This window comes from Oncorhynchus nerka, linkage group LG3 (genome assembly GCF_034236695.1).
Source record: "Oncorhynchus nerka isolate Pitt River linkage group LG3, Oner_Uvic_2.0, whole genome shotgun sequence".
Classification (NCBI taxonomy): domain Eukaryota; kingdom Metazoa; phylum Chordata; class Actinopteri; order Salmoniformes; family Salmonidae; genus Oncorhynchus; species Oncorhynchus nerka.
The window spans coordinates 66,094,231-66,112,760 of NC_088398.1; the positions used below are offsets into that span (position 1 = coordinate 66,094,231).

General features: G+C 46.6%; 1 protein-coding gene across 2 annotated transcripts in view; it reads left to right on the forward strand.

Moving 5' to 3' along the window:
- LOC115115749 (glycogen synthase kinase-3 beta) overlaps positions 1-18,530 on the forward strand; it is a 76,521-nt gene that overhangs the window by 47,318 nt on the left and 10,673 nt on the right. For both annotated transcript variants that reach the window (XM_065014853.1, XM_065014857.1), the window contains exon 3: positions 4,631-4,714. In XM_065014853.1, coding sequence (XP_064870925.1) covers positions 4,631-4,714 — 84 coding nt within the window. The remainder of the gene's footprint in view (positions 1-4,630; positions 4,715-18,530) is intronic.

An 18,530-nucleotide genomic window follows, 5' to 3' on the forward strand; every position in this document is an offset into this window, starting at 1 on the left:
TGAATTTGTTGTTGCCTAATTGTTTTTTGGTAGGTTTCCAAACTGCATTCCTTCCATCTATAGCATTTCTTAATGTTACTCAGTTCCTTTGGCTTTGATGCCTCATGATTGAGTATTGCTCTGTTTAAGTAGACTGTGATTTTGCTGTGGTCTGATAGGGGTGTCAGTGGGCTGACGACTGTGAACGCTCTGAGAGACTCTGGGTTGAGGTCAGTGATAAAGTAGTCTACAGTACTACTGCCAAGAGATGAGCTATAGGTGTACCTACCATAGGAGTCCCCTCGAAGCCTACCGTTGACTATGTACATACCCAGCGTGCGACAGAGCTGCAGGAGTTGTGACCCGTTTTTGTTGGTTATGTTGTCATAGTTGTGCCTAGGGGGGCATATGTGGGAGGGAATGCTGTCACCTCCAGGCAGGTATTTGTCCCCCAGTGTGCTGAGGGTGTCAGGTTCTTGTCCGGTTCTGGCATTTAGGTCGCCACAGACTAGTACATGTCCCTGGGCCTGGAAATGATTGATTTCCCCCTCCAGGATGGAGAAGCTGTCTTCATTAAAATATGGGGATTCTAGTGGGGGGATATAGGTAGCACACAGGAGGACATTTTTCTCTGTTAGGATAATTTCCTTTTGAATTTCTAGCCAAATGTAGAATGTTCCTGTTTTGATTAATTTAATGGAGTGAGTTAGGTCTGCTCTATACCAAATTAGCATACCCCTGAGTCCCTTCACTGTTTCACACCTGGTAGTTTGGTGGATGGGACTACCAGCTCTCTGTAACCTAGAGGGCAACCAGTGGGTCCGTCTCCTCTATACCAGGTTTCTTGCAGGATGACAATGTCTGTATTACCGATTTCTTTGGTGAAGTCCGGGTTTCTGCTCTTTAGGCCAAAGGCAGATGACCTCAGGCCTTGGATATTCCAGGATGATATAGTGAAGGCTTTTTGTTCTATAGAGTGTCCAATGTTATTGGTCGTGGTTTGGCCTCAGGCCAGTAAGTGTGAGCAGAGCCTGCTGAGCATCTGGTACATGCCATTGGCTTGGGCGAGTGTAAGAGTGGGGGTTGGGACTGTTTGCCCGCTCACTACCTAGGCGTATGTGTGGCTTCCATGTTGAGGCCCTCTTTGCGGGGGTGGGGTGCATGGGGTGGGCAGGAGTGGCATAGGTCTGATCTGAGGGGGCCTAAATGGGGTGTGGGCATGGTTGACGTGGGGGGGTGTTGATTGGTTGGGGTGTGGATGTGTCTGGGTGTACTGTGGTCTGGATGTAATTCCTCTTGGCGTGGGTCCTCTATGTGTAGGTCCGGGGGGGTCCTGCAGGTCTGGGAGGGTGTCTCGCTGGTCTGGGTGGGGTGTCTATTGATCTGTTGCTCCTGTGTGAAGTGTAGGGGATACGTTTGAGAGCGATGTCCTTTAGAGTTCGGGCAAAGGTGGGCACTGCTGCCTTGTAGAGGTGGACCTGGTCATAGAGGCTGTTCAAGTCCAGGGTGGAGTGGTGGGCCAGGAAAACATTTGGTTTTGAGGCACAGTCACGGGAAATACTTGCGTTTACCCGCTGTATTGTGGCAGGGTGGAAGTCTTTTCGTGGTAGCAGGGTGGAGATAACCACTTGTGCGTTGGGGAAAGTAGTCTCTCTCTCTCTCTCTCTCTCTCTCTCTCTCTCTCTCTCTCTCTCTCTCTCTCTCTGTCCCATTGCAGTATATGACAGGTCAGCAGTAATGAGTGCAGTGCTGTCTGCTGCTCTGCTCTGCTCCATATGGCACTACCATCCTCTTCTCTCCCTGGCGGTGGGAAAGAGGGCGTTGCCTTACTACAATGCATGCTGGTCTGCCGAGACACTGAGACACTGGAAACCACATTGGAGGATGGTGATGTCACTGGCAAGTTGAGGGGGTGTCTCATTGGTAGACGAGATTGAAGTAGTAGGCTAAAGTTGCTCATTTGTGTCCATGCATACAGTAATATGTTCATTTTGGTTGTTTGTAAGAGTAAAAGATGGTTTGTCTCTGTCAGTGCACTAACAGCTCAGCGGCCCTGTTCGTCCTTAGTGACAGAGTTATATTCAAGTCATTCCCAACCTCCACTCCCAGTCACTCTGAAATGGCTGTGTATCCTAGAAACATTCCTGGAGTTCTATTTTCAACACTCCTGGCTTTCCCTGTGTGTCTCTCTCTCCCTCTCTCTCTCTCTCACTCCCTCTCTCACTCTCTCTCTCTCTCTCTCTCTCTCTCTCTTCTTCTCCCTCTCTTTCTCTCTCTCTCTTCTTCTCCCTCTCTTTCTCTCTCTCTCTCTCTCCCGCTCTCTCTCTCCCTCTCTCTCTCTCTCTCGCGCTCTCTCTCTCTCTCTTTCTCTCTCTCCCTCTCTCTCTCTCCCCCTCTCTCGTCTTATGAAATGGTTTCCATAAGAACGAGGGGAGATTCTCTCCTTCATGGTTGAAACATGAGTAGATATCTTGCCTGTGTCTACTCTTCCTCTGTGGGTGGCTACTCTTCCTCTGTTGGTGGCTACTCTTCCTCTGTGGGTGGCTACTCTTTCTCTGTGGATGGCTGCTTTTCATCTGTGGGTGGCTACTCTTCCTCTGTGGGTGGCTACTCTTCCTCTGTGGGTGGCTACTCTTCCTCTGTGCGTGGCTACTGTTCCTCTGTGTGGGGCTACTGTTCCTCTGTGGGTGGCTACTCTTCCTCTGTGCGTGGCTACTCTTCCTCTGTGCGTGGCTACTCTTCCTCTGTGCGTGGCTACTCTTCCTCTGTGTGTGGCTACTCTTCCTCTGTGGGTGGCTACTCTTCCTCTGTGCGTGGCTACTCTTCCTCTGTGCGTGGCTACTCTTCCTCTGTGTGTGGCTACTCTTCCTCTGTGGGTGGCTACCCTTCCTCTGTGGGTGGCTACTCTCCTCTTACTCTTCCTCTGTGGGTGGCTACCCTTCCTCTGTGGGTGGCTACTCTTCCTCTATGGGTGGCTACTCTTCCTCTGTGTGTGGCTACTCTTCCTCTGTCGCTACTCTTCCTCTGATGGTGGCTACTCTTCCTCTGTGTGTGGTTACTCTTCCTCTGTGCGTGGCTACTCTTCCTCTGTGTGTGGCTACTCTTACTCTGTCGCTACTCTTTCTCTGATGGTGGCTACTTGTCTTCCTCTGTGGGTGGCTACTCTTCCTCTGTGGGTGGCTACTCTTTCTCTGTGGATGGCTGCTCTTCATCTGTGGGTGGCTACTCTTCCTCTGTGGGTGGCTACTCTTCCTCTGTGTGTGGCTACTCTTCCTCTGTGGGTGGCTACTCTTCCTCTGTGTGTGGCTACTCTTCCTCTGTGGGTGGCTACTCTTCCTCTATGGGTGGCTACTCTGCCTCTGTGTGTGGCTACTCTTCCTCTGTGGGTGGCTACCCTTCCTCTGTGGGTGGCTACTCTTCCTCTGTGTGTGGCTACTCTTCCTCTATGGGTGGCTACTCTTCCTCTATGGGTGGCTACTCTTCCTCTATGGGTGGCTACTCTTCCTCTATGGGTGGCTACTCTTCCTCTGTGGGTGGCTACTCTCCCTCTGTGGGTGGCTACTCTTCCTCTGTGGGTGGCTACTCTTCCTCTGTGGGTGGCTACTCTTCCTCTGTGGGTGGCTACTCTCCCTCTGTGGGTGGCTACTCTTCCTCTGTGGGTGGCTACTCTTCCTCTGTGGGTGGCTACTCTCCCTCTGTGGGTGTCTACTCTTCCTCTGTGGGTGGCTACTCTTCCTCTGTGGGTGGCTACTCTTCCTCTGTGGGTGGCTACTCTTCCTCTGTGGGTGGCTACTCTCCCTCCATGGGTGGCTACTCTTCCTCTGTGGGTGGCTACTCTTCCTCTATGGGTTGCTACTTGTCCTCCTCTGTGGGTGGCTACTCTTCCTCTGTGGGTGGCTACTCTTCCTCTGTGGGTGGCTACTCTTCCTCTATGGGTGGCTACTTGTCCTCCTCTGTCGGTGGCTACTCTTCCTCTGTGGGTGGCTACTCTTCCTCTGTGGGTGGCTACTCTTCCTCTATGGGTGGCTACTCTTCCTCTGTGGGTGGCTACTCTTCCTCTGTGGGTGGCTACTCTTCCTCTGTGGGTGGCTACTCTTCCTCTGTGGGTGGCTACTCTTCCTCTATGGGTGGCTACTCTTCCTCTGTGGGTGGCTACTCTTCCTCTGTGGGTGGCTACTCTTCCTCTGTGGGTGGCTACTTGTCCTCCTCTGTGGGTGGCTACTCTTCCTCTGTGGGTGGCTACTCTTCCTCTGTGGGTGGCTACTCTTCCTCTGTGGGTGGCTACTCTTCCTCTGTGGGTGGCTACTCTTCCTCTGTGGGTGGCTACTCTTCCTCTATGGGTGGCTACTCTTCCTCTGTGGGTGGCTACTCTTCCTCTATGGGTGGCTACTTGTCCTCCTCTGTCGGTGGCTACTCTTCCTCTGTGGGAAGTCTTGGAGTCTTCTGTGGACTTAGAGTTCTTCAGACTGAGGGCAAATAAGTATGATTTTTGTTGAGTAAAATCTGTGCTGTGTCTGTCTGTAGTTGACCTGTATCTAACCTGGTTCTCTCTCTCTCTCTCTCTCTGACCCACCTTTGTCTTGTAGTTCTCTCATGCTGTATCCTGTTGTAACAGTAAATAGTATTGACTGTCTGTCTCTCTCCCTGTCAGAACCGCGAGCTGCAGATCATGAGGAAACTGGACCACTGCAACATCGTTCGCCTGCGCTACTTCTTCTACTCCAGCGGAGACAAGGTCCGTTTGCCTCTCTGTCCGTCCATATGTCTGTCTCTGTCTCTCTGTCCGTCCATATGTCTGTCTCTGTCTCTCTGTCCGTCCATATGTCTGTCTCTGTCTCTCTGTCCGTCCATATGTCTGTCTCTGTCTCTGCCTCTCTGTCCGTCCATATGTCTGTCTCTGTCTCTCTGTCCGTCCATATGTCTGTCTCTGTCTCTCTGTCCGTCCATATGTCTGTCTCTGTCTCTCTGTCCGTCCATATGTCTGTCTCTGTCTCTCTGTCCGTCCATATGTCTGTCTCTGTCTCTCTGTCCGTCCATATGTCTGTCTCTGTCTCTCTGTCCGTCCATATGTCTGTCTCTGTCCGTCCATATGTCTGTCTCTGTCTCTCTGTCCGTCCATATGTCTGTCTCTGTCTCTCTGTCCATCCATATGTCTGTCTCTGTCTCTCTGTCCGTCCATATGTCTGTCTCTGTCTCTCTGTCCTCATATGTCTGTCTCTGTCTCTCTGTCCGTCCATATGTCTGTCTCTGTCTCTGTCCTCCATATGTCTGTCTCTGTCCTGTCCGTCCATATGTCTGTCTCTGCCTCTCTGTCCGTCCATATGTCTGTCTCTGCCTCTCTGTCCGTCCATATGTCTGTCTCTGTCTCTCTGTCCGTCCATATGTCTGTCTCTGTCTCTCTGTCCGTCCATATGTCTGTCTCTGTCTCTCTGTCCGTCCATATGTCTGTCTCTGTCTCTGCCTCTCTGTCCGTCCATATGTCTGTCTCTGTCTCTCTGTCCATCCATATGTCTGTCTCTGCCTCTCTGTCCGTCCATATGTCTGTCTCTGTCTCTGCCTCTCTGTCCGTCCATATGTCTGTCTCTGTCTCTGCCTCTCTGTCCGCCCATATGTCTGTCTCTGTCTCTGCCTCTCTGTCCGTCCATATGTCTGTCTCTGTCTCTCTGTCCGTCCATATGTCTGTCTCTCTGTCCGTCCATATGTCTGTCTCTGTCTCTCTGTCCGTCCATATGTCTGTCTCTGTCTCTCTGTCCGTCCATATGTCTGTCTCTTTCTCTCTGTCCATCCATATGTCTGTCTCTCTGTCCGTCCATATGTCTGTCTCTGTCTCTCTGTCCGTCCATATGTCTGTCTCTGTCTCTCTGTCCGTCCATATGTCTGTCTCTGTCTCTCTGTCCGTCCATGTCTGTCTCTGTCTCTCTGTCCGTCCATATGTCTGTCTCTGTCTCTCTGTCTCTGTCTCTCTGTCCGTCCATATGTCTGTCTCTGTCTCTGTCCGTCCATATGTCTGTCTCTGTCCGTCCATATGTCTGTCTCTGTCTCTCTCTGTCCGTCCATATGTCTGTCTCTGTCTCTCTGTCCGTCCATATGTCTGTCTCTGTCTCTCTGTCCGTCCATATGTCTGTCTCTGTCTCTCTGTCCGTCCATATGTCTGTCTCTGTCTCTCTGTCCGTCCATCTGTCTGTCTCTGTCTCTCTCTGTCCGTCCATATGTCTGTCTCTGTCTCTGTCCGTCCATATGTCTGTCTCTGTCTCTCTGTCTCTCTGTCCGTCCATCTGTCTGTCTCTGTCTCTCTGTCCGTCCATCTGTCTGTCTCTGTCTCTCTGTCCGTCCATATGTCTGTCTCTGTCTCTCTGTCTGTCCATATGTCTGTCTCTGTCTCTCTGTCCGTCCATATGTCTGTCTCTGTCTCTCTGTCCGTCCATATGTCTGTCTCTGTCTCTCTGTCCGTCCATATGTCTGTCTCTCTGTCCGTCCATATGTCTGTCTCTGTCTTTCTGTCCGTCCATATGTCTGTCTCTGTCCGTCCATATGTCTGTCTCTGTCTCTGTTTCGCTGTCCGTCCATATGTCTGTCTCTGTTTCTCTGTCCGTCCATATGTCTGTCTCTGTCTCTGTTTCTCTGTCCGTCCATATGTCTGTCGCTGTCTCTCTGTCCGTCCATATGTCTGTCTCTGTTTCTCTGTCCGTCCATATGTCTTTCTCTGTCTCTGTCTGTCGCTATCTCTCTGTCCGTCCATATGTCTGTCTCTGTTTCTCTGTCCGTCCATATGTCTGTCTCTGTTTCTCTGTCTGTCTGTCTCTCTGTCCGTTCATATGTCTGTCTCTGTCTCTGTTTCTCTGTCTGTCTGTGTCTCTGTCCGTCAATATGTCTGTCTCTGTCTCTGTTTCTCTGTCTGTCTCTGTCCGTCCATATGTCTGTCTCTGTTTCTCTGTCCGTCCATATGTCTGTCTCTGTCTCTCTGTCTGTCGCTATCTCTCTGTCCGTCCATATGTCTGTCTCTGTTTCTCTGTCCGTCCATATGTCTGTCTCTGTTTCTCTGTCTGTCTGTCTCTCTGTCCGTTCATATGTCTGTCTCTGTCTCTCTGTCTGTCGCTATCTCTCTGTCCGTCCATATGACTGTCTCTGTTTCTCTGTCCGTCCATATGTCTGTCTCTGTCTCTCTGTCTGTCTGTGTCTGTCTGTCTGTGTCTCTCTGTCCGTCCATATGCCTGTCTCTGTTTCTCTGTCTGTCTGTGTCTCTGTCCGTCAATATGTCTGTCTCTGTCTCTGTTTCTCTGTCTGTCTCTGTCCGTCCATATGTCTGTCTCTGTTTCTCTGTCCGTCCATATGTCTGTCTCTGTCTCTCTGTCTGTCGCTATCTCTCTGTCCGTCCATATGTCTGTCTCTGTTTCTCTGTCCGTCCATATGTCTGTCTCTGTTTCTCTGTCTGTCTGTCTCTCTGTCCGTTCATATGTCTGTCTCTGTCTCTCTGTCTGTCGCTATCTCTCTGTCCGTCCATATGTCTGTCTCTGTTTCTCTGTCCGTCCATATGTCTGTCTCTCTGTCTGTCTGTCTGTGTCTGTCTGTCTGTGTCTCTCTGTCCGTCCATATGCCTGTCTCTGTTTCTCTGTTTGTCTGTGTCTCTCTGTCTGTCTGTCTGTCTTGTACAGTGACTTCGGGAAGTATTCCGACCCCTTGACTTTTTCCACATTTTGTTCGGTTACAGCCTTATTCTAAAATTGATTAAATAGTTTTTTCCCCCTCATCAATCTACACACAGTAACCCAGAATGACAAAGCAAAAACAGGTTTTTAGACATTTTTGCTAATTTATGGAAAAAAAGTAACAACTGAAATATCACATTTACATAAGTATTCAAACCATTTACTCAGTACTTTGTTGAAGCACCTTTGGCAGCGATTACAGCCTTGAGTCTTCTTGGTTATGACGCTACAAGCTTGGCACACCTGTGTCATGATGTTGGCCTGGGGGTAGGTTTATGACAGTCATAAATACCTCTTCCCCCCTTTTTCCTCTCTCTACCCTACTGATGTTACATTTGCAAAACCCTTGGTTAACATAGAGATTCTGGGAACATCAGAAGGTGGGGGGAAATGAACTATATTCTGGTAATCCGACCAATTGAACATATGCGGTGGTACTTAATGAATATGATGTCAGTTCGGTTGCCATCTGAGACATTCTCATCAATGATAAGATGACATAAACTCTACAGTGGAAAGTCTACACATCAGAGTTATCGGATTCACATGGAATTGTTGTTCAATTTAAATGTTTGAATATGAAATTATTCGTGATGGGATGAAATATGATTTTAGCTTCTTAAATGTGAGATTTGGGTTTTCATAAGGTAGGGCTCTGCTCAATCAGTGGTCCGCCCCTGTGAAGGGACATGGGCTATAAAAAATGTCAAACACGCCCTCCTCTCCCTTCCTATATAAAGCCTTGACAATATAACCTCCTGTTCCGAGGATGTGAGGACGACAGTCCGATGTCAGAATGGTTCAGATAATAACTACAGAACGAAGCCAACATCAGCGTAAGCTTTGGTTGCGAATGGTATGAACTTTTAACTCTCATTCACTACAGAAGTGACACCTCCTAGCCGTTGAGTTAGCAACAGCAGCTGCAAACGCAGGTTAGGAAGGAACAGACAGAGTATCCCGTCTACCACAAAACAACGACGCTACTACAACGTATCCAATATACCAGCAGAGACATTCTTCAAAGGACAAAGGACTCGGTTGGGCAACACGGCCTTCCATCTACCATCAACCTACCGAAGCGCAGCTCAGAGTAAATATTTATTGCATTTTCCTTTTCCAAATGTGTGGTAATTTAGAATGCATAAGATACTATATTTACGATAGCACAGCTTCACCCTTTGTTCCTCAGTCTTCCCGTTCTTTCACTCAAACTCAGCCCTTTTCTTTTGTGTAACAAGCTGTTATATCTGTTCTGCCCGCTAGGGACGTTTTCCTTTATGATGTAATTTGTAATCAAGTTATGATTAATTATGTGTATGTGTAATTCTGTGTGATTAGTTAGGGATTAAGTAAATAAATAATTAAACCCAATTTTGTATTGCTGATTCAACTTGTTTGCCAGGGTTCGTGAAGACCAAGAATTTACAACTTTCAGAAGAGACTGAATTAAGGTGACGATTAATATTGACTGCTATTGATGTCAAATATTACTAGGTCTTTAACCTGTTGCTCCTACCCTCTACTTTTTTGAACATTTTGTTAAAAATCGCGCAACATTTCAGCGCCCTGCTACTCATGCCAGGAATATAGTACGTTCATATGGTTAGAATGTGTGGATAGGAAACCCTCGGACGTTTTTAAAACTGGTTAAATCACGACTGTGGCTATTACATAACGTGCGTTACATCGGAAAGCGCAGGAAAACCTGATCACAGAAAATGGAAATAAATATCCTTGCGCCACTTCCAGCAATTGTTAACAGTGAGCCGAATTAGATAAGACCGAGCATTCAACTCCCACAGCATCCCCATGTAGTCGAGTATCTTGTGAATTTAATCATCTTTGATTCTTGGTTGAACCGAAAGAGGGGCACCGCTTACCTCCGGTCTCCGCCCAGATCATTCCGGAAGAGCTCTCTCCTGAAATTTTTTCCAAGACGACAGCTAATGATATATACATCGCCTACGGATGATTTTTATCGCTTATTAACGTTTACTAATACCTAAAGTAGCATTACAAACGTATTTCGAAGTGTTTTGTGAAAGTTTATCGTCTACTTTTTGAATTTTAAAAAATGACGTTACGTTGTGAAATCGCTGTTTTTTTCGTTTATCACACAGTCTACATATAACGATATCTTGGCTTTATATGGCCCGATTTAATCGAAATAAAGACCCAATAGTGTTTATGGGACATCTAGGAGTGCCAACAAAGAAGATGGTGAAAGGTAATGACTGTTTTCTATTTTATTGTGCGGTTTGTGTAACGCCGAAATGCTAATTATTTTGTTTACGTCCCCTGCTGTGCTTTTCTGTTGTAGTGTATTGGTGCATGCTATCAGATAATAGCTTCTCATGCTGTCGCCGAAAAGCATTTTAAAAATCTGACTTGTTGCCTGGATTCACAATGAGTGTAGCTTTAATTTGATACCCTGCATGTGTATTTTAATGAACTTTTGAGTTTTAACTAATACTATTAGCATTTAGCGTAGCACATTTGCATTTCCAGAGCTCTAGTTGGGACGCAAGCGTCCCAACTAGAGGCAAGAGGTTAAGAGTTTATTCAGAAGATAAGAGCTCTATAAATATTATTTTGTGGTGCCCCGAATCTCTAGTTAATTACATTTACATGATTAGCTCAATCAGGTAATATTAATTACGGAGAAATTATTTTATAGAATAGCATGTCATATCACTTAATCCAGCATAGCCAAAGACACGACACCTGTATTTGGGGAATTTCTCCCATTCTTCTCTGCAGGTCCTCTCAATCTCTGTCAGGTTGGATGGGGAGAGTCGCTGCACAGTTTCTTTCAGTTCTCTTCTGAGATGTTCGATTGGGTGGAAATCCAGGCTCTGGCTGGGCCAATCAAGGACATTCAGAGACTTGCCACTCCTGCATGGTCTTGGTTGCGTGTTTAGGGTCATTGTCCTGTTGGAAGGTGAACCTTCGCCCCATTCTGAGGTCCTGAGCGCTCTGGAGCAGGTTTTCATCAAGGATCTCTCTGTACTTTGCTCCGTTCATCTTTGCCTCGATCCTGACTAGTCTCCCAGTCCCTGCCACTGAAAAACATGCCACCACCATGCTTCACCATAGGAATGTTGCCAGGTTTCCTCTAGATGTGACAATGGCATTCAGACCAAAGAGTTCAAACTTGGTTTCATCAGACCAGAGAATCTTGTTTCTCGTGGTCAGAGAGTCTTAAGGAGCCTTTTGGCAAACACCAAGCGGACTGTCATGTGCCTTTACTGAGCAGTGGCTACCGTCTTGCCACTCTACCATAAATTCATGATTGGTGGAATGCTGCAGAGATGGTTGTCCTTCTGGAAGGTTCTCCCATCTCCACAAAGGAAGTCTAGAGCTCTGTCAGGTCACTTCCCTGACCAAGGCCCTTCTCCCCCGATTGCTCAGTTTGGCCGGGCAGCCAGCTCTAGGAAGAGTCTTGGTGGTTCTAAACTTCTTACATTTAAGAATGATGGAGGCCTCTGTGGGACCTTCAATGCTGCAGAAATGTTTTGGTACCCTTCCCCAGATCTGGCCCTTGACACAATCCTGTATCGGACCTCTACGGACAATTTCTTCGACCTCATGGCTTGGTTTATGCTCTGACATGCACTGTCAACTGTGGGACCTTATATATACAGGTGTGTGCCTTTCCAAATCATGTCCAATCAATTGAATTTACCACAGGTGGACTCCAATCAAAAATACTTATGTAAGTAAGGTATTTCTGTTTTTAATTTGTATATGTAACGGATGTGAAACGGCTAGCTTAGTTAGTGGTGGTGCGCACTAAATAGCTCTGCTCTGAGACCTTGAAGTAGTTGTTTCCCTTGCTCTGCAAGAGCCGTGGCTTTTGTGGAGCGATGGGTAACGATGCTTCGTGGGTGACTGTTGTTGATGTGTGCAGAGGGTCCCTGGCTCGCGCCCGGATATGGGCGAGGGGATGGTCTAAAGTTATACTGTTACCTATACATTTGCAAAAAAAAAAAAAAAACTGTTTTCGCTTCCTCATTATGGGGTATTTTGTGTAGATTGCTGAGGATTTTCTTTATTTAATCAATTTTAGAATAAGGCTGGAACATAACAAAATGTGAAAAAAGTCAAGGGGTCTGAATACTTTCCGAAGACACTATGTCTGTCTTTCCGTATCGTTGTCTGTCTCTCTCTATATGTCTGTCTTGTGTGTCCGTCCATCCGCCTGTCTGTATCGTTGTCTGTCTCTCTGTCTATATGTCTGTCTTGTGTGTCCGTCCATCCGCCTGTCTGTATCGTTGTCTGTCTCTCTGTCTATATGTCTGTCTTGTGTGTCCGTCCATCCGCCTGTCTGTATCGTTGTCTGTCTCTCTGTCTATATGTCTGTCTTGTGTGTCCGTCCATCCACCTGTCTGTATCGTTGTCTGTCTCTCTGTCTATATGTCTGTCTTGTGTGTCCGTCCATCCGCCTGTCTGTATCGTTGTCTGTCTCTCTGTCTAATGTCTGTCTTGTGTGTCCGTCCATCCGCCTGTCTGTATCGTTGTCTGTCTCTCTGTCTAATGTCTGTCTTGTGTGTCCGTCCATCCGCCTGTCTGTATCGTTGTCTGTCTCTCTGTCTAATGTCTGTCTTGTGTGTCCGTCCATCCGCCTGTCTGTATCGTTGTCTGTCTCTCTGTCTAATGTCTGTCTTGTGTGTCCGTCCATCCGCCTGTCTGTATCGTTGTCTGTCTATATGTCTGTCATGTGTGTCCGTCCATCCGCCTGTCTGTATCGTTGTCTGTCTATATGTCTGTCTTGTGTGTCCGTCCATCCGCCTGTCTGTATCGTTGTCTGTCTCTCTGTCTATATGTCTGTCTTGTGTGTCCGTCCATCCGCCTGTCTGTATCGTTGTCTGTCTAATGTCTGTCTTGTGTGTCCGTCCATCCGCCTGTCTGTATCGTTGTCTGTCTCTCTGTCTAATGTCTGTCTTGTGTGTCCGTCCATCCGCCTGTCTGTATCGTTGTCTGTCTATATGTCTGTCATGTGTGTCCGTCCATCCGCCTGTCTGTATCGTTGTCTGTCTATATGTCTGTCTTGTGTGTCCGTCCATCCGCCTGTCTGTATCGTTGTCTGTCTCTCTGTCTATATGTCTGTCTTGTGTGTCCGTCCATCCGCCTGTCTGTATCGTTGTCTGTCTAATGTCTGTCTTGTGTGTCCGTCCATCCGCCTGTCTGTATCGTTGTCTGTCTCTCTGTCTAATGTCTGTCTTGTGTGTCCGTCCATCCGCCTGTCTGTATCGCTGTTTGTCTGTCTGTCTTGTGTGTCTGTTTCCCTGTCCTTCTGTCTGTCTGTATCGCTGTCTGTCTTTCCGTATTGCTGTCTGTCTGTCTGTCTGTCTGTCTGTCTGTCTGTCTGTCTGTCTGTCTGTCTGTCTGTCTGTCTGTCTGTCTGTCTGTCTGTCTGTCTGTCTGTCTGTCATGTTCCCTCTCTGAGTATTCTGAATATTCATAACACATGAATGATTCAGTTCGTAGAATCTGTCATTCACATGCTGGCAGGAGGATAACTGGCAAATATAGACCACACTCATGTGCCCAATATGTCAGAGTGCACGTATGCAGCATGCACAGTGCCAGGGCCATGACACTGCAGTAATGGATACTCCCACTCAGGAAACCTAGTCTGGACTTGGTTTGGGATGCCCATGTGTGAGGCTGAGGGAGAGAGGCTGGGGCAGAGGGCACTGAGTAAAGGGGTTGCCTGACCAAAGGCCACTTGATCATTTTAGGAACCACCACGTGCAAGAGGGCCTCTCGTGAGCCTCACTCTTCTCCTCTTTCTCTCCTCTCTGACGTCTTTTCCTCCTACCCCCTTCACTCTGTTCTAATTGTGGATAGCTGGCATAGTGTGATTGGTATGGGGATTATAGCTCTGCTGACACGTAGGAGGGGAAAAGACAGGCAGAGAGGGAGAGAGAGTGTGTATGCAAAATACCAGTCAGGTCTGAAGATGGGTCCTGGTCAGATGGCTCATGTCTAGTGTAGAGTGCAGTGCCAGTAGTAGCAGACTAACAGTTGTGTTAGCTGTTAGTAGTAGCTGTGTTAGCTGTTAACAGTTGTTAGCTTTTAGCAGCCTAGTTGCTGTGTTAGCTGTTAACATTTGTCTGCTTTTAGCAGCCTAGGAGCTATGTTAGCTGTTAACAGTAGTGGTAGCTTTTAACAGCAGCGATGGTTCTAACCAGGAGTGTAGCTGTAGTAATAGTGTTAGCAGTAGCAATAGTGTTAGCAGTAACAACAGTGTTAGCAGTAGTAATAGTGTTAGCAGTAGCAATAGTGTTAGCAGTAGCAATAGTGTTAGCAGTAACAATAGTGTTAGCAGTAGCAATAGTGTTAACAGTAGCAATAGTGTTAGCAGTAGCAATAGTGTTAACAGTAGCAATAGTGTTAGCAGTAGCAATAGTGTTAGCAGTAGCAATAGGGTTAGCAGTATCAATAGTGTTAGCAGTAACAATAGTGTTAGCAATAGCAATTAGTAATAGCAATTAGAGTTATGTGGAGTTATGTAAGGTCTGGAGTCTGGACTGATTAAACACTGTTCCAGTTCACTCTTTACGTACTTACACAACACACGTCAAACACAGTGCGAGTTTAAGAGCTCTAGCACACAGTGGCACTGTGAGATCACGGCATGCCTCTAGGTTTGGCTAAGCCGTGTCTCGTGTACAGTTGGCAGGATGACTGAGAGGTGTGTGTGTGATCAGTGCCCTGGTACAGAGAATGGGGGAGGAGAGGTTGTGCAGACGGGTACCAGTCTGCAGCTGGTTGGCAGTGCCAATATCTTTACATGTCTTTGACAGTATACCAGGCGTATGCTTTTTAACAGTGCTCTAGTCTTCCGAGATGATTATGTACCCAGTGTTCTGACGTATGTTCTAGTGTGAATAAAAGCGCTCTCAATGAGTGCTAGTTATCTCTCTCTCTCTCTCTCTCTCTCTGACTCATCTTTCTCTCTCTCTCTCTCTCTGACTCTCATCTTTATCTCTCCTTTCTCTCTCTCTCTCTGACTCATCTTTCTCTCTCCCTTCCCTCACTCACATGCAAGATTGGTCACTTGAATACTGTAGCAATCCTCACTATATGAGCCACATTACAAATCCCACCAAGTGGGTTAACCATAATGGCGCGATGTGTAGTGTGTTTGCCTTTCACGCCAGTGACCTGGGTTTGCTTCCCTACCCTGGGGTTCGTTACAATACTTATAATATGCATTACCACCAATGTTGGGAAACTTTAGTACAGGCTCTATGTTCCTCCAGGAACCAAGAGGATTAAGTGAGTTAAGTAAGTCTCTGTATTAGCTGGTAAAGGTGCAAGGTTTAGCTGTGTTATTGAGAGGAAGTGCCTTTGTAGTGAAGCAGGAAGTGAGTCATCACTGCTGTTAGGCTAAATATAGCTTGCTGGGCGCTACACTAACAGCAGGACGGAGTCTCCCTTTCTCTGTAAATCCTACTGTTAGCAATAAAGTATGTGGAAGAGGTGTGAACACCATCACCTTTAACCTGTATAAACCAGGCTGGATGACATGTCTTTTGCGTGTGTGTGTGTGTGTGTGTGTGTGTGTGTGTGTGTGTGTGTGTGTGTGTGTGTGTGTGTGTGTGTGTGTGTGTGTGTGTGTGTGTTAGAGGTCGACCGATTATGATTTTTTTCAATACTGATACCGATTATTGGAGGACCAAAAAAGCAGATGCCGATTAATCGGCCAATTTGAAAAAATATAAAAAATGTATTTGTAATTATGACAATTTCAACAATACTGAATTAACACTTATTTTAACTTAATATAATACATCAATAAAATCAATTTAGCCTCAAGTAGATAATGAAACATGTTCAATTTGGTTTAAATAATGCAAAAACAAAGTGTTGGAGACGAACGTAAAAGTGCAATATGTGCTATGTAAGAAAGCTAACGTTTCAGTTCCTTGCTCAGAACATGAGAACATATGAAAGCTGGTGGTTCCTTTTAACATGAGTCTTCAATATTCCCAGGTAAGAAGTTTTAGGTTGTAGTTATTATAGGACTATTTCCCTCTATACCATTTGTATTTCATTAACCTTTGACTATTGGATGTTCTTATAGGCACTTTAGTATTGCCAGTGTAACAGTATAGCTTCCATCCCTCTCCTCGCTCCTCCCTGGGCTCGAACCAGCAACACAACGACAACAGCCACCATCGAAGCAGTGTTACCCATGCAGAGCAAGGGAAACAACCACCCCAAGGCTCAGAGCGAGTGAAGTTTGAAAGGCTATTAGCGCGCGCTAACTAGCCAGCCATTTCACTTCGGTCACCCCAGGCTCATCTCGGGAGTTGATAGGTTTGAAGTCATAAACAGCGCAATGCTTGACGCACAACGAGGAGCTGCTGGCAAAACGCACGAAAGTGCTGTTTGAATGAATGTTTACCCGCCTGCTTCTGCCTACCACCGCTCAGTCAGATACTTAGATACTTGTATGCTCAGTCAGATTATATGCAACACAGGACACGCTAGGTAATATCTAGTAATATCATCAACCATATGTAGTTAACTAGTGATTATGATTGATTGTTTTTTATAAGATAAGTTTAATGCTAGCTAGCAACTTGCCTTGGCTTACTGCATTTGCGTAACAGGCAGTCTCCTTGTGGAGTGCAACGAGAGAGAGGCAGGTCGTTATTGCGTTGGACTAGGTGAAAATCTGACACGGTGAAAATCTGTCTTTCTGCCCCTGAACAGTTAACCCACCGTTCCTAGGTCATTGACAATAAGAATGTGTTCTTAACTGACTTTAAATAAAGATTAAATAAAGGTGTAAAGAAAGAAAAAAGGCAAATCGGCGCCCACAAATAGAGTGTGTGTGTGTGTGTGTGTGTGTGTGTGTGTGTGTGTGTGTGTGTGTGTGTGTGTGTGTGTCTATAGACTCTGCGTGAGAAAGAGAAAAGGGTCCAGACGGGTCTATTCTAGTGGACAGAACTGTTTCAGACTGCCAGTCTGTTCAAATCAAATGTATTGGTCACATACACATGGTTAGCAGATGTTAATGTGAGTGTAGCGAAATGCTTGTGCTTCTAGTTCAGACAATGCAGTAATAACCAACGAGTAATCTAACCTAACAATTCCACAACTACTACCTTATACACACAAGTGTAAAGGGATACAGAATATGTACATAAAGATATATGAATGAGTGATGGTACAGAGTGGCATAGGCAAGATGCAGTAGATGGTATCGAGTACAGTATATACATATGAGATGAGTAATGTAGGGTATATAAACATAAAGTGGCATAGTTTAAAGTGGCTAGTGATACATGTATTACCTAAAGATGGCAAGATGCAGTTTATATGAGTACAATATATACATATACATATGAGATGAGTAATGTAGGGTATGTAAACATAAAAGTGGCATAGTTTAAAGTGGCTAGTGATACATGTATTACATAAAGAATGCAAGATGCAGTAGATGATAGAGTACAGTATATACATATGAGATGGGATGAGTAATGTAAGGTATGTAAACATTATATTAAGTGGCATTGTTTAAAGTGTCTGGTGATACATTTTTACATCAATTTCCATCAATTCCATTATTAAAGTGGCTGGAGTTGAGTCAGTGTGTTGGCAGCAGCCACTCAATGTTAGTGGTGGCTGTTTAACAGTCTGATGGCCTTGAGATAGAAGCTGTTTTTCACTCTCTCAGTCCCAGCTTTGATGCACCTGTACTGACCTCGACTTCTGGATGATCGTGGCGTGAACAGGCAGTGGCTCGGGTGGTTGTTGTCCTTGCTGATCATTATGGCCTTCCTGTGACATCGGGTGGTGTAGGTGTCCTGGAGGGCAGGTAGTTCGGGGGGTGATGCGTTGTGCAGACCTCAGTACCCTCTGGAGAGCCTTACGGTTATGGGCAGAGCAGTTACCGTACCAGGCGGTGATACAGCCCGACAGGATACTTTCGATTGTGCATCTGTAGAAGTTTGTGAGTGCTTTTGGTGACAAGCCGAATTTCTTCAGCCTGCTGAGGTTGAAGAGGCGCTGCTGTGCCTTCTTCACAACACTGTCTGTGTGGGTGGACCAATTCAGTTTGTCCGTGATGTGTACGCCGAGGAACTTAAAACTTACTACCCTCTCCACTACTGCCCGTCGATGTGGATAGGGGGGTGCTCCCTCTGCTGTTTCCTGAAGTCCACAATCATCTCCTTTGTTTTGTTGACGTTGAGTGTGAGGTTTTTTCCTGACACCACACCCCGAGGGCCCTCACCTCCTCCCTGTAGGCCGTCTCATCGTTGTTGGTAATCAAGCCTACCACTGTAGTGTCGTCCGCAAACTTGATGATTGAGTTGGAGGCGTGCATGGCCACGCAGTCGTTGTTGAACAGGGAGTACAGGAGAGGGCTGAGAACTCACCCTTGTGGGGCCCCAGTTTTGAGGATCAGCGGGGTGGAGATGTTGTTACCTACCCTCACCACCTGGGGGCGGCCCGTCAGGAAGTCCAGTACCCAGTTGCACAGGGTGGGGTCGAGACCCAGGGTCTCGAGCTTGATGACGTGTTTGGAAGGTACTATGGTGTTAAATGCTGAGCTGTAGTCGATGAACAGCATTCTCACATAGGTATTCCTCTTGTCCAGATGGGTTAGGGCTGTGTGCAGTGTGGTTGCGATTGCGTCTTCTGTGGACCTATTTGGGCGGTAAGCAAATTGTAGTGAAATGAAAGTGGCTGTTCCACTGGATGTCTTAAGGTGAACGCACCAATTTGTAAGTCGCTCTGGATAAGAGCGTCTGCTAAATGACTTAAATGTAAATGTAATGTAGTGGTTAGTTAATTGTAGGGCTGGTTTTCTTTTTGTAA